At 41.5% G+C, this 15,839-nt stretch overlaps 1 protein-coding gene and 1 long non-coding RNA gene across 2 annotated transcripts in view; one reads left to right on the forward strand and one right to left on the reverse strand.

Annotated features, from left to right (window-relative positions):
* Window positions 1-3,224: 3,224 nt before the first annotated feature.
* LOC111970751 (small ribosomal subunit protein eS10) lies at window positions 3,225-6,587 on the reverse strand. Its single transcript, XM_023997515.2, has 6 exons — window positions 6,499-6,587; window positions 5,621-5,770; window positions 5,062-5,236; window positions 4,513-4,599; window positions 3,887-3,942; window positions 3,225-3,311 (listed from the first exon to the last, which is right to left on the reverse strand). The coding sequence occupies exons 2-6, from the start codon at window positions 5,768-5,770 to the stop codon at window positions 3,264-3,266; spliced, it is 516 nt and encodes a 171-aa protein (XP_023853283.1). The 5' UTR covers window positions 6,499-6,587; the 3' UTR covers window positions 3,225-3,263.
* Window positions 6,588-7,927: 1,340 nt separating this feature from the next.
* LOC111972851 (uncharacterized) overlaps window positions 7,928-15,839 on the forward strand; it is a 37,393-nt gene continuing 29,481 nt past the window's right edge. Inside the window, exons 1-2 of the long non-coding RNA XR_002878509.2 lie at window positions 7,928-8,040; window positions 11,987-12,074. This is a non-coding gene — a long non-coding RNA (uncharacterized lncRNA). The remainder of the gene's footprint in view (window positions 8,041-11,986; window positions 12,075-15,839) is intronic.

Here is a 15,839-nt window from a genome sequence, read left to right on the forward strand (position 1 = left end):
CCTTAGTCTGGAAGCTAGCCAGCCATTTCAATATTACATTTTGGGCAAKAAATATACTATAGAAAGGTCTACTCAACTAAAGATGTAGAAAAGTCTCCTATAGAGATTTTATTTCTCCAGTGTCTATATCTATTTTAATGTTCCCCTAGTCTGTTGATAGTGGTTCACTATACACTAAAACAGTTGGCAGATCCCCTACCGACCGAAATGTATCCGTTTTTATCATTTGGAATTGCATGATGTGAACGACTGCAGTCTTCCTCCATTTATTTTCCAGAGGGTGAAAGGACTGTGGCCTGCATTGCCATCTATGGACTGACTTACCTTCACCCAACACACAACTCTTAATCACATTTTCAGATTCTCCCGACTCACATTAACCTCAGTTTATAGCAGATGTTTACATTGTTCATAGCATTTATTTATCACACCAGACAGCTAGATGGGTATTTTAGATTACTTTTCAGTAAGGTATTTTTTAGTATAGAATCTGCATTCCTGAACAAACACATGATACCTACCTGCTTGACATTCAAAGTCATGGAATCWAAAATGCTGTCTTGGCAAGATGCAGAACAAATGAGCCTTGTACAGTTGGATACTTTGTTTTTAACATGTAAYAATGCTTTTGGATAGTTTTTTGCTCTCTTAAACGTCTGGCAAAAGTCTCTCTAGCCTACCTGCGATACTTGCCTTGGATGTGGCATGGAGCAGTGGTTCAATACTGTGAAACTGGAGGGGCTGTAGATGGCATGTAAGATGTTGTATCGTAAATTGTTTATTTCTGTTTAGAACAAAGGTGAGTGTACAAATGACAAAAACAGTTTCTCTGACGCATTTGTGAGTGCTATATGTTGCTCAAACATGGCTGTAGAGTTGACTCGATRCCCAAACAAGCGYTGATGTTGGGTTTGGAAGTTTTGTTGATGAGTTGCTTTGATACACAMTACATAAGGGCTGGGGTTGAGAACTCAAATGATATAAGCAGCTGAGATGCCGCCTCAGATGTTCTATGAAGACCATGTGCAACTGAGGCCGAGGTAATAAAGTGAAGTTAATCACAGTTAACATACAAAGGACTCYATTCAATCACATCCGCMTTAGCCGACATCCTCATAGCGGTTCTCTTGGCTGTGTGGAACTGCATTAGAGCTGTCAAATCCACTGGCAGCTCCTGGCATTATACCTAGAGCGGACATTGCCATTGGCTGCACGGAGTCACATTAAGAGAAACCCCATGTAGCCTTGTTTACAAGTTGGAACACTGGAATGTGAGATATAATTTACACTTCGATTAGGCTTTTACACTTCGATTATTTTGTTTTCTGATTTTCAATTTGAGCATTATTTTTAAATAGTGTAGGCTCTCGTTCTAAGCTTCTAATGCAAGTTGGACGGGTGTGGCATTGTAACAATGATCAAGAGCAGCTGCACACTGATTTGATGGCTCCAACACAGTTGGAGGTGTCGGCTATTGCCGGTTAACTCTTATTCTWATTGAATTTAGGCCGAAATGTAGATTCTCCGCTGAGCACTTCCAAACCACTAGTCTACCATACATGGCAGCACTGCGCTGTTATGACATTATCCTAGTCTCTGACAACCAACGCTTATACTTACAGGCCACTACATCTCCCCCGTTATCTCTTTTGCCCCGTCATTGTTTCAGTAGCTCATCATTCGCTCTCCAAACGGAGCGTWATCTATGTTCTCCCCAATCCCAGACTCAATGATGTAGGCCTGTTCTCTAATTGGCAATGGATGTGAAATATCTTTAAGGGTGTAACTAAGTTGAGTGGATGACATCAATAGAAATGCTACAGGAATCCCCCCCTCCCTCTCACAAAGGCCTAGGACTTTGAACCAAGATGTATTGCTTTTTAAATGAGCTGCATCAATGTTTGGGGGCAAAGTCTTGGAACTGTCTAGTGAAGACCGGATCCTTTCCAATATCACCTGTCAAACCCACAGAGCAGAATACATTTAGACCTGTATTTCAATTCTGTGGTCAGCCTCCCTTAAAGTCCACCATTTTCTTTCAATGATAATGATCTAACAATCAGCTTAGAGCTGGGAAATCGGTGTGACTGACAAAGGTGTTCTACTGAAAATCGGTACGAGGGCAGGCAAGCGCGGGGAGAAAAAAAATGGATATCATGTAACAGCCCATCAATGACTATTTGTTCTTTAACCTTTGTCAATTTTATTGTGTRCCTGACAAGATGTGTTGTACATGTGCTGCTTTAGCTAGAGGCTCTCCGATACACTTGACTAAAACCTAAAGTGTATGTTTTCCCCTTTCCATATCACAATTGTTAACTTATTTTAATGCAATGGGCAATGAAAGTTGAAGTGGARAAGGATTTATACATGCATTTCTCTTCCTAAGGGATGATTTTACACAGCACTGCTGTCAAAGCCTTGWGGATGAATGAAAGTAGGAAGGATGCATTTCTAAAAGGCCCAAAAGCGACCTCTGCTCCAATAGGCCATGGTCCTTCAACACACTAGATATTGGAAATCACATGACCACTGGGAAACGATTAACACCAGCTAGTGGCCAGGCAGTATTCTGCAACAACCCATGTCAATTTTTTTTTCTTCTCAATGTTCAGTTGAGCATTCTGCAGTATTCATGGCATAGCATTTAATTGGGATAGTGGTTAACAGCTTGATCCTTTTTCAATTGGACCGTCCACCAAGTCGGGTGATACTCCCACTATGTACAAATTGATTAGGCAAAAATCGTAATCCGATGTGATTGTGTAAAAAGCTATTTGGACTAGCTAATATGTTTCCATTTCCCTCAACATAAGCTCTTGACCTCAGCCTTTTAGTTTCCCTACATATTTGTAGTAAAGGTACATCTCTGGAATTTTATTTCTCATCATTTGGGACTGTGGAATAAACCAGTGGACTGAAGATTGTAATATAAAAATGTGCCAACAAATAAAAACACCAGTATTTCAGATCTGGATTCAATTTGCTTTTATGAACCATCACATGTCTAGCTGCTTATTCTGCTTTTAATAGTTGTTGATTAACACCTGACTGAAAGACTGCACTTTGAATAACCTTTGCCAAGCTTTAGTTAGTATAATTACTGTAGTGTGTGAATTAACACTCCTCATTCCACACAAAGTGTAAATGTATATTGTGGAAAAATACTACATGAATCCAGAATGGCCAGTATCTAAAGCACTGACAAAGAAAAAGGACAGAGCTGCATTTTGTGTGTTTATTGTAAAGAAATTGATAGAAATTTACTCCTGAGGAGGCTGCTGTCCTCTGCCACGTCCAAATCCACCCCTCTGAAAACAAGAGAGAAGGGTAAGCTTCCACATCACAGGACAACAGTTGGTCAGGAAAACAATCATACGGTTATGTTTCCAATTCATGTCCRGAATTTGTCTACCCGAATAACTTTACTCAATGCGTTAGACCAGTGCTTCTGGCTACACAAGGTATGCAGTTTTTCAAACCAGCTGATCAATTACAATTGCTCATGGTAATGTCATATAGTTGAGTCTCAATTTAAATGCCAACAAAAGAACATTTCCTATTCTAGTAACAGATGTATACAACCTTTCAACGGTCGGCTATCCAATAAACAACGGTCGGCTATCCAATAAACTTAATCGTTTTTGATAATTTGTTATTTAGACTTGTCAGTGCAACCAGCATACTGAGTGGCTCCACAGGAACAGATTTGAGAACACCCGYGGTGCAATCATTAGTCCAAACAGTTAAAACGAGTTTCTATTAGACAAAATCGGGTAGGCCCCGTTTTGTTTGCTTCCATTAAGGAAACATTTTGGAACAGAATCGGCGTAATGAATACGCCCTTGCTTCGGACTACAATAGCAAAAGGCAATACAGTACTTACGAACTGGAACTCTGTAGCTGAACCAGCACCTGCCTCTGCTTTCTTGTCTCCACCAGCTGTAAAGAAAAAAACAGCTTGTAAACTAAACATTCTTTCGCCCAATAATGTTTTAAGTTATGTGTAATTTTCAATAAAACGTCACAAGTTTGATTTGGCTGCTGGGGGGCAAGGAGACCCCATATCCACAAACTATTGACAACTACATGCGGTTTAAGGGATTGTTAAATAAATGTTAACTTTTTGATTTTAATATCACCTATTGAAGATAGTCAGGACTAAACATTTGATTATTCCATGCAAAACAATTGTGCACATTTAGCTCTATCATCAGAGTTACACAGCAAGTAACTGCATGCTTTTCGTGATCAGTAAATGTGAATGACCATGTCATTTCTGATAGGTTGTAAGCTAAAAATGTTCACCCGTTCAACATCAACCTTCACACTAYTTACACAAAGGCTGAGACAAGTCATTACTGATCACAAATGTGATCAACTACTGGAAACCAAGGCAGGGTTACCATCAGTGTATTTTAATCTACAAAGCACACTAGTCAGCAGATGAAATGGCCAGTTGGCTGAAAGCTACTTTTTAGGATGAGCAGGATCCTGTAACACTATACATACGTGGTGCAGCAGATCTCCTGTAATTGTCTCGGTCACCCCCATCACGGTTGAAGCGGGCGGGTCTCTCTCCCCGCTCTCCCTCCATACCTGGAAAAGAAATGACAACGCTCAGCTGAGTGGGAGGTTAAAGACACTCAAAAACACAGGAAGGATCATCACYTTGAGGTCCAATCAGCACCTAGGGCTTTAAAGCACTAAATTCAATAGTCCTCACTGTCCGGTCCTTGAGGACCAGTGTATGCAGACCTGTTCAACCCCAGCTCTAACCCACATGATTGAACTAAATCAGCCCAAATTAAAAAATACCACGATTAGTTGAATCAGTTGTTAGTACTGAGCTGGTACTAAAGCCAGCACACTGCAAACCCCCAGGATTGGAATGCTCCAGCCCAGTTTATTGAAGTAGGGCCTTACTAGGAACAGTAACACCAGATTCACATTACTGTGCTGGCTTGGAAACTTTCCTTTCAGCACAGTTCCAGCAACTACAGTGGATGTGTAGTACACAGCTCAGCAGTGTGAACATGGTAGGCCTATAAATGGACGTACCCTTGGGCCTGGGCCTTGCGGTCTCAGGACGCATCTGGCGGCGCAGAGTGGCAGGAACAATCTCAGGTGGAAGGTGCAGGAAGTCTCTCAGGTACTGGATACCTTCATTGGTGAGGTACCAGTAAAAATGGCGCCAGGCAAATTGCTCCTTKACATACCCAAGTGACTTCAAGGACTGAAAGACAAACATGCAAAACATGCATTTTCTAGACAGAGATACGATAAAGTCAAAAAATCTCAGACAAGGCATGCTAGGAAACTTCTTTATGTAGACCAACTGAGTACAAGTCTGCAAATCCACATCGGATATGCATCATCTCTTCACTGTCACCCTTGTAGTCCACTCACAAAATTCACCTTCAGGTCTTCACATCAACAAATCTGACTTTAGATACAACGTAACTGGTTACCAAACACACTTGGAATATTGCCTAATAGTGCAACCAGACACACAGTTTATACCTGTGGACATCATGCTACTTGACACAAGAACTGCACCCCAGTCTCAAAGGATAAAACGACGATAACAACTCAAAGTAGAAGCAATAGTTTATCTTACCAGCATTGCTTTCATCACATGAAGATTGGGCACGTTCTTGTCGGCAAGCTCGGGGTGCTTAGGCAGATGCACATCTTTCTTTGCCACCATGACGCCCTCTTTGAAGAGGAGCTCATAGATCGCAATACGGTTCTTCTTGGGCATCAGCATCTGTTCACACAAACGACAATGAGACAAGCGTTCGCGTGCAAGCAATATAACAGCGATGTCCATCTACCCACAATTACTGGCTGGCTTACATTRGCCTACAAGGTGGTCACGGTTTGACCACGATTGGGAGCCCTATGCCATCTACCCCAGTCGATAGCTAACCAGCTTCGTCGGAKAACTATGGTATGGGCTCATTTCCCAGATGCGGTGGGTAACAGAGAACTTTAATATATATACTATTTTTTACAAGGCTTATATAGAGTATAACGATAACGCCACACTTAAACGTGTATCTGTTGCATCCGGCAAAGTGGTAGCTAACTTGGGGGCGTCAGATAAGTTAGCCTAATGGTAGAGCGTCGGGCCAGTAACAGAAAGGTTGCTGGATCGAATCCCCGAGCCGAAAATGTAAGAATCTGTCGTCCTGAACAAGGCAGTTAACCCYGTAGGCCGTCATTGTWGATAAGAATTTGTTCTTAACTGACTTGCCTAGTTAAAATTTAAAAAAGAAGCTATCMAGCGTTGACCAAAATGCAGTCATGCCAGGGTAGTTACCGAGAATACCTTGTGTATATCAGCCTACCTCTCGAGTAATACAATTATTTTTMGGGAAATGTGTGGATGTTTATAACAACGAGATACACATCTATGTAAACTGAGCGTAACAGCTTCATACAATGTAAGATGTTGGAGATTTATTACGATAATTTTTCCCAGAATTTACTTACCTTACAACTTGCTAGGGGACCGGAGCCGGAAGGAAAGACAGAACTTGTTCAAGAGCGTTTATGCGCAGGCGTTGSACCTAGCAGCTTTAACGCCATCTACTGAGCTGGCGGGAAAACTGTAGTAAGATAAATTGAATTACCAGTATGGTTAAATTATTATCATTGTAATTTTTGCTATTTACTATTATTACCATATGGGTAAAATAGCCATGTACTTTTGTTAATAACATAGTCTAATTAATGAACACATCTCTGCAGCACACTGTCTGAGTTTACACCACTTCAATCTGAACCTGTTCCAATCATCCTTGCAAGCTTTTRTCATTTTTTTCTTCATTTAACCTTTATTTAACTAGGCAAGTCAGTTAAGAACAAATTCTTATTTACAATGACGGCCTACCCAAAGTCAAAGGGCCTCCTGTGGGTACGGGGTGGGATTAAACATGTAAAATAAATTAAATACAAATATAGGACAAAACACACATCACGACAAGAGAGACAACACAACACTACATAAAGAGAGACCTAAGACAACAACATAGCAAGGCAGCAACACATGACAACACAGCATGGTAGCAACACAACATGACAACAACATGGTAGCAACTCAACATGGCAGCAGTACAACATGGTAGCAGCACAAAACAGAGTAAAAACATAATTGGGCCCAGGCAACAGCACAAAGGGCATGAAGGTAGAGACAACAATACATCACGCAAAGCAGCCACAACTGTCAGTAAGAGTGTCCATAGTTGAGTCTTTGAATGAAGAGATTGAGATAAAACTGTCCAGTTTGAGTGTTTGTTGTTGCAGCTCGTTCCAGTTGCTAGCTGCAGCGAACTGAAAAGAGGAGCGACCAAGGGATGTGTGTACTTTGGGGACTTTTAATAACAGAATGTGACTGGCAGAACGGGTGTTGTATGTGGAGGATGAGGGCTGCAGTAGATATCTCAGATAGGGGGGAGAGCATCCAGAGCCGGCTCCAGGCATAAGKAGTCGCTTAGGGCCCCAGTCCGCTAGGGTATTTATAAAAAAAAAGTTGGGGTGTCAACAAGGTGTACGTTCAAAACTTCATTGTGTATCAGCTATTTTTCTGTTATGTCAGTCAATGACGGTCACTCAATTAGCCATGTCAGCTAACAATTTTCAGATTGGTAAATTAGGCTAGCCAGTTTCTAAACTTGTAGTAATCATGTCCGAAAACTAACCGGGCAGGGGCCCTGACCWCCAGGGGGCCCCCATTGATTTTGTTAGTCACTCTCACTCAGATATAATTAACATGGCATAAGTCATGGAAAAATGTGTAGAATTCAGGGGGGGCAAACCAAATCTTGCTTAGGGCCCCCAAAAGGCTAGAGCCGGCCCTGGGACCATCCCCCATCTGTCGCCTCTTTGCCCCCCGCACTTTAAGTGCAACACACAAGGCAAGCCTTTGCTGTCAGTTGACTGAGCAGGGTCTATCGACCATTCTAGCTATTATAACGGAAACATTTGTATATTTAGGCCAACAGGGGAGTCGGACACATCGCATTGCGTTCTCTGGTATGTCATGCATTTATATGCGCATTCGCAATTTGTAGTTTGGTTGAGTAGAAACTAGAAAGAGCAAGAAGAATAGACTAGAACAGTATCGTTTGACTGGTAGGCTACGCAACCCCTTTCWTACTGCTGCTACCCGCGGCAGCGAGACTTTTCCACCCTGCAGTTTTTTTGTTGCTTTATTCTTTAGTAGCKTAAATTGTACAATATATAGCTGTTATAGCCTTTTGACTGTCAAATAACGCCATTATACCGCACCTATAGCATGCTTCACATAATAACTATTTATATGATTAATTTGTTTTCATTCATTTTGAATGAGGAAAATAGGATGGTTTGGGGTTGAACATCCCCTGCCTGTAATTCTCACAGAAACCACTTTATTTCACGCAACAACAGAAACAATCGACACTTTCCCTGGCTACCACTACTCTTGCGCAACTAAAAATGTAAGCAGTCTCATCTCAACTGTTTAAGTCACTCCAACAAAACAATGTTCAGGTACATTGCTCTAATATTTTGTAATTTAGAAAAAGATTTAAGCCTATATTTAATCAAATATAGTCATATCTATAAACTTTTATATATATATATATATATATATATATACCATTAAGGGAGCCTAAAGAAAAATAATCCACTTGGCTAGAGAGATTGCCATCAGTTTTTATAAAATAATGATATTTAAAGTTAGTATATTTGGGGCAAAATGCCCCCAGGACAATCTAATACAATTCAATAGTACCCATATTAGCATTTTCAAATCATGTCCAAATCATCTACAGTATCTACAACTAACTTCAGTGAACAAATCATCTATATTTTTACCAAACTTTTTTGTTCTCAGAAAATAGAAATGTTCCTTAAGCGGGCATTTTCCTCCAACATACCATAAACAACCTAACAGATAAATGATCTATACATCTAGTACAGTATTCATATCAATGCCATCCACCATCCAGGCTTTTAAATGTATTAGTGGAGCATGTCTTTCCTTGAGTAAGCTTGAGAGATATGGGATAATCACCAATAGGAGCAGAATTGGTTGAACCAACTAAGCTAGTGGACCCTAGCAGTGGTTCAGATAAAGACCTCTCTACAGGTCCTGACTCCTGATGGTTCTGGACTGTAMTTACACAGGCAGCCCAGTTCTGATCTTTTTCCACTAATTGGTCTTTTGTCCAATCAGATCAGCTATTTTACCAGTAATTGTGCAAAATATCAGAATTGGGCTGCATGTGTGAACGCAGAATGTCCTAATGTGAGTCAGGTCTGCTCAGGTTCTGTGATGGAGGGTCAGCTGAGAGGATGCTGTAACCAGTACAGTGAGACATGATATCTGGTTACAAAAGCTAAAGGGTAGCTGCTACCTCATAATAACATTAAATATATTGCATATGTTTGTTGCAGCCTCTCAGACAGCTGAGTGTTTGTGTTCATGGACGCATTTAATTTGGGGGAATTGCCCCAAAGAAACAATTCTGTGTGATTTATTGGCTTGGAACAGCTGGTGGTGTTAACTCTGGAGTTTCTCAGTGAGGTTGTCTGACCTCCATCTGCAGAGAGAGAGAGAGAGAGAGAGAGAGAGAGAGCGCTGTTCAACAGGGCACTGTCCAGGGTCCTGAACTCTCAGCTCACCACCACTATCACCATGCTGAATGACATTGGCCTGACTGAACCTCAGAGCACATTGCTGGTCCACACCTGGCCATAGAAGGAAGTGAGCACAATAACATGCAGGTTAATTTCATTGCTGTCTGTCCTGGCGAAGCCCCATTTCAAGCCGAAATCGTTCATTGAAGAAAAGCAGTAGGGAGTATAGGCCTAGCAATGTGCAGGTCCATTTAGTTTCAGCCGAACCAACACCTGGAACATTTCTTTGGATCTCCACATAGGTTGGCCTTGGCGATACTCCATGCCAACTTTTTCCTCCAGATCAAGAAGTGTGTCTTCAGCACTGTTTAAGAGTTGGCTCTGTTCAAGTGTCCACGTGTTGTTTGGTCAGCAGAAAAACAGTCATTCCTCTCAGACATTCTCATTCTCTCYCCATGCTCTGTGTTTGCGTTCTGAGCATAAATGAGCTGCATGAAAGCCATCTGCTGTTTGAGATGAATAAACCAACACATTTATCTATGTTTTTATCAAAGTCTGTTATGATGCCTGCCGCAATGGGTCCACATAAGGGTTTTACTCTGAAGTGAAGGGCACGATGAAACTAGAAGTGCAGGGTCATACAGAGTACTGTGTGTATGTGTGTGTGTATTTGCCTACATGCATGCGTGCTTCAGTGTGTTTGCATGTGTGTCTGTGGGTGTGCATGTGTCTATGTGTTCGCGTCACGTATGTGTCTGTGCYTGTGTGTGTGCCCCTGTCTGTGTTAGTGTGTAATTGGATTAATTAATGTGATGAATATGAATGGGGCCCAGGACACACGTCTAATTTATACACCCCAATTCAGCTGACTCCGCTGAAGGAGGAATGACAGATGTGGCACCATTTCTAATGTAATTAATTCGCCCAGATCATAAGTTGTTTTTCTTCTCCAAATGAATGTGAATCTGCCACTGTAGGACTGTAGGCTATTCCCCATGGATACATCCATTCACTGTTTGCCTCAGTCATTTGTACGTACAAGCCTCCTTGTCACATCTGCTCTCCACAATCTTAATCCTACACTAAATGACACTGCATTTCATTTAGCCAAATCACTGGTTTTACCCATTCCCAGCTTGTGTAGCCTGAATATGCGTTATTTGGAATAGTAAGGTTCAGCAATGTATGCAGATTTTCCAGATTCTTACTAGGCCTAGTTGTTGTCAAATCCATATTCAGTATATTTGGGTGGCAGAGAGCATAATATGCTACATATGTGTGTGCATTTCGTCTATTACTACATTATGAACCAAATACAGCTTAATAATAGGCTATAAATAAGAACATTTTCTGGGATATCCATTGCCTTTTTAGGCCTCATATAGAGTCCCACAGTGGAGGTGTCATAATACCCATAAAACCTAGCGGTCAAACAGGGAAATGGTTCTAATCCAGCTGTCATGTCTTACTTCCTTATCTTTTTGCAACATACTGCATTATGCTACCATGCCCCAACTTCCCACACCATCTCCTCTCTGAGTACTGAAACACAAGGGGATTTTACCCCTCAACCTACTACACCTTTAAATGAAAGGTTTCTCCTAACACCTTCTTTCAGTAAAGTGCATCATCTAGATGGTGGTGGAGGCTGAGTGCAAAGTTTAGGATTGAGCTGTTAGGTATTTGGAGATAGTGATAGGATGCTCACATGGGACGACTGGAGTGGACAGAGAGAGAGGCTGCCTCCGGTGTCCGTAAAGGCCAGGTTCAGTATTTCCCATTGACTGTGTTATGCCGACGTTACATCACTGTCCAGTCCACTGCCTGTATCGTAGAAAGTGACTGGGGACTTGCTTCCTTCKTATAAGGCCACGTGTTTTTTATGAGGCACCTAAAATGAGTACTTCGAAATTGTTATTTAGGTTGTTCCAAGTAAAGCACATCATGTGCTTTGATGATTTCGTTTGAGTCATTCTCATTCTTTGTTCAGTTCTCCTTCTATACAGAACGACCTTTGCAAAATGTCCAGTAAACATAGGTCAGTCTCATCTGACATCACAGCCAAAACCTTGTCTCTTTCTCTTGGAGAGGGCATTGATCCCTACTGGCTGTCTTCTCTGCTCTTATCACCGGTCTGAAGGACAGACATACAAAGATGGAGAGAGACATTAGAAGAGAGGAGCTCAGATTCATATTTGTTAAGATCCATCTTGGTATTGAGGAAGAGAAGGATTACAGGAGATATATGAATCTCTGAGATGGAGACGTCAGTTGTGTGTGTCCGTCTGTCATTTTGTTTTATTATGAAATCCATAATCCTACTCCTGATGTAACTGTCTCTCTCTTGTCTCCTTAGGTGTGCTTCTTTAGGGGTGGGGATTTTAAGGAACACAATCCAAACCTGCATGGGGATATATGGAAACCTGATTGGCCCAGTTGAGAAGGTAAGGGTTTTCACWGATTTCTGATTAGGCTCACATTTCAACATAGGCCTTCAATACTACAAGCAGAAACTCCCTGTTTTCTACTGGTTGAGTGTGCTCCCTATATATAGATGCAGACTTTGTACCTTTAAAATGTAATTCACTGATCTAACACAATTGGATAGGGACAAAGGAAGGGGAGGAACGTATCATATCATTAGTATCTGGTTGAGAGATGGCGAGGGTGGCAGGGAAGGGGCTCTCCACAGGCCCAGACCAGGCAGGCCCAGGCACCCAGCCCAACCACCATGCTGGGTGGTAATTGAGCAGTTTGCCTGTAGAGCATATGAGAGACGAGCAGATGGTGAATTCCTCTGCAGCGTATGACTTGGCAGAAATGGATACTGTATGTGTCCCAACTTGAGCTTTAAATGGCTTGGTTGGTTGGAAACACATTTGGAAATCCTCTGTTTTGTTCTTAATTTTGCTTGATGGATTAAGGCAATCAATTCTTCCATTATGAGTCTCAGTCATGAGTCATCACCTTTCCAACAGTGAACACACATGCATCTCATAAATGTAACCACTGCTCCCAATAGCTTGTTAGGAGAAGAACTTGGCTCTGTCTATCCATCCGCCAGTACTGTCTGAGACCTAGGACAAATGGAACYCTATTCCCTATATAGTGCACTACTTTTGACCTGAGCCCTATGGATATAGGGTGCCTTTTGGGATTCAGACATAATGGAAACCCATGTGGGTGTTGACTGCAGGTTTTAACTGTTCATCTATAGTCCAGATTTACAGTGTCCACTCAGTGGAGACCTGCAGAGCTATGGGAGAGGGCAGCAAGGGCTGGTGGAGGGAGGAAATGGATTTATGTTGTCAAAGCGTTGGGTGCAGAACTTGTTTGATTGTTCCAAGGCACATATTAATCCTCTGACCCCATGTTAGCACGTCTAGCTGGCAGACATACCCTATAGTCCAGGGGTTGGCAACAGGTGGCCCGCGGTCCAAAACCTGCCCACCAGTGATATTTTTTGTCCCCCAAAGCTTTTAGTATAAAATTTACATTTTTTAAATATTTTTTWAACTAAAATCACCAGGAAATCAGCTAAAAATGTGTTTAATTTAGGAAATCTGTTCTCAATTATTCCCACGAATACAAACACGGACATATGTAATCGTCTCAATGTAATCAAGGTATGACTGCACGCCCTGACCTTAGAGATCCTTTTAATTCTCTATTTGGTTAGGTCAGGGTGTGACTAGGGTGGGCAATCTATGTTTTCTATTTCTTTGTTGGCCGGGTATGGTTCCCAATCAGAGGCAGCTGTCTATCGTTGTCTCTGATTGGGGATCATACTTAGGCAGCCTTTTCCACCTGTAGTTTGTGGGATCTTGTTTTTGGTACTGTGCTGTTTAGCCCTACTAGACTTTACGTTTCGTTTTGTATTTATTGTTTTTTCGGTGTTCATTTAATAAATTAAAATGTACGCCTACCACGCTGCACCTTGGTCCGATCCTTCCATCAACGAACGTAACAATGACACCATTTTTTTATGCTTTTTGGGCTTAGTTGTGGTCAATTTGTAATGTACAAATTATTATTATTATGTTTCGACCATGCTCTCAGACAAAAATTGGCCGTGACTGAATCTAGTTGATGATCCCTGCTCTAGTGTCACTGTGAGGGTTTGASAATTTTACAAGGTCCATTCTCAGTGTTAATGTGCTCTAATCTGTGTCTTAATTATGCTTAGACTCTAGCATCTCGGATATTGTAGCTGGTCTTTGCTTACCTGCATCCTTGAATGGTTTTTCCTCTCACTACGAGGACACGAGAGCTCATTCATGAAAACACCATCAGAGAACCTCTCTGTTGTGTGGCTAATCACAGCAGTGAGCAGCTGCAGTGTGTATTTGAGTGTCTCATTTCGCCTACTTGGCATTGTAAGTTCAGAAATGATTGGTGCCTCTCTGCAGAGCTCTCTTTAGCGTTCCTGAGTGTTATTGTGGCTCTCCGGTGGCTGAGCCCTGGGCTTGAGTGAATGACCTGCCCTGGTTATAAACTACTGGGCTAGGGAAACATTATTGATCAAAAGCTAACTGGAATGGAMACTTTTAGGAGGACGGGAAACCTCTATGGTCGCTACCTAACCTTGCAGAGGCTGTATAATTGGTTTCACCAAGGGGTATATTGCTAAACGCTTGGCATTTAGATGTTAGCTATTTTGGAGTACAATGTTATTAGTGCAGTCAAATTTTGTCAGTAGCCTATGTCTCATTTTATATAAATAAATTAAGTGTTCTTCCGGTCAATTAAGACTGTTAGGACTGTTTAGAACAAAAAATATCATCTGTGGCATTACATTGATCGGTCACATGGGTTACTATATCACCATGGCGTTATTCTATCCACATAGAGTGTATGTCACCATAGGCGTTTACATATCCACCATGGCTTATTATGTACACATGGCGTTACTCTATCCACGCATGGCATTATTATGTCCGCACCATTGGCTTATCTATATCCTATGCCCTGGAGTTATATTCCGGTGTGGCACTGTATCCACCAATGGTGGTTACCTGGCTATGTGTCCACATGGCATTATTATGTCCCCACTTTTGAGTTATTATATCCACCAATGGAGTTATGATGCCACCATGGCGTTATTATGTCCACCAATGGCGTTATTATATCCATCCATCGGAGTTTTTAATCCACAATGGCATTATTATGTCCCATTGAGTTTTATTATATCCACCATTGGAGTTATGTCCCACGCATGGCGTTTATAGATTATGTCCACCAATGGCGTTATTATCATGGAAGTATATTGCACCATGGCAGTTATTGTCCACCATGGTCGTTTATTATGATTGCCACCATGGCGTTATATATCCACATCTATACCACATGGCATTATTAATGTCCAGTTGGTCGCACTTATTATTTAGACCCACATGGAGTTATGTCACCATAAAGGCCGTTATTTGGCTCATCCAATTGGCGTATTATAGATCACATGGAGTTATTTATATCCACTATGGCGTTTTATGTCCACCAATAGGAGTTATGTCCACTGATGGCCGTTATATTAAGATCACTAATGGCGTTATTTTAATAAGTACGTTGTCACCACATGGCGTTATGTCCCATGGAGGTTATTATATCACCTGGATATGTATTACTAGCGATTATTAATGTCACCATGGCGTTACTATTATCACCATGGCATTAGTTATGTCCACCAATTAGAAGTTATTAATGTCCACGAGCAATGGCGTTATTATGTCCACCATGGAGTTAATTTATCCACTATGGCGTTATTATGTCCACCATGGAGTTAATTTATCCACTATGGAGTTATGTCCACCATGGCGATATTATTTCCACCATGACGATATTATGTCCACCATGGCGTTATTATATCCACCATGGCGTTTTTCTATCCACCATGGGGTTATTTTATCCACCATGGCATTATTATATCCACAATGGGTACAGTTCCTGCAGGGGGTCATCAGAGGGAAACAGAAGCCATAAACAGATAATTATTTTACTCCAGGCACCTCACCATGGTCAGGAATTTGGCCACGGATACATGCGAYCTGATGGGGAGGCATGTATAGAAAATAAAGACAAAAGAAAGACACTAAAAGCCTCAGGCTCCTCAGTCTCTACACACACACACCAGGATTCTGACCTAAATAATGTTTATTACATATTTCCTTCCTTCCTGCCCCTTATTTCCTTCCTCTCTCGCTAACCTTCCTTTC

This window comes from Salvelinus sp. IW2-2015, linkage group LG1, assembly GCF_002910315.2.
Source record: "Salvelinus sp. IW2-2015 linkage group LG1, ASM291031v2, whole genome shotgun sequence".
Taxonomy (NCBI): Eukaryota; Metazoa; Chordata; class Actinopteri; order Salmoniformes; family Salmonidae; genus Salvelinus; species Salvelinus sp. IW2-2015.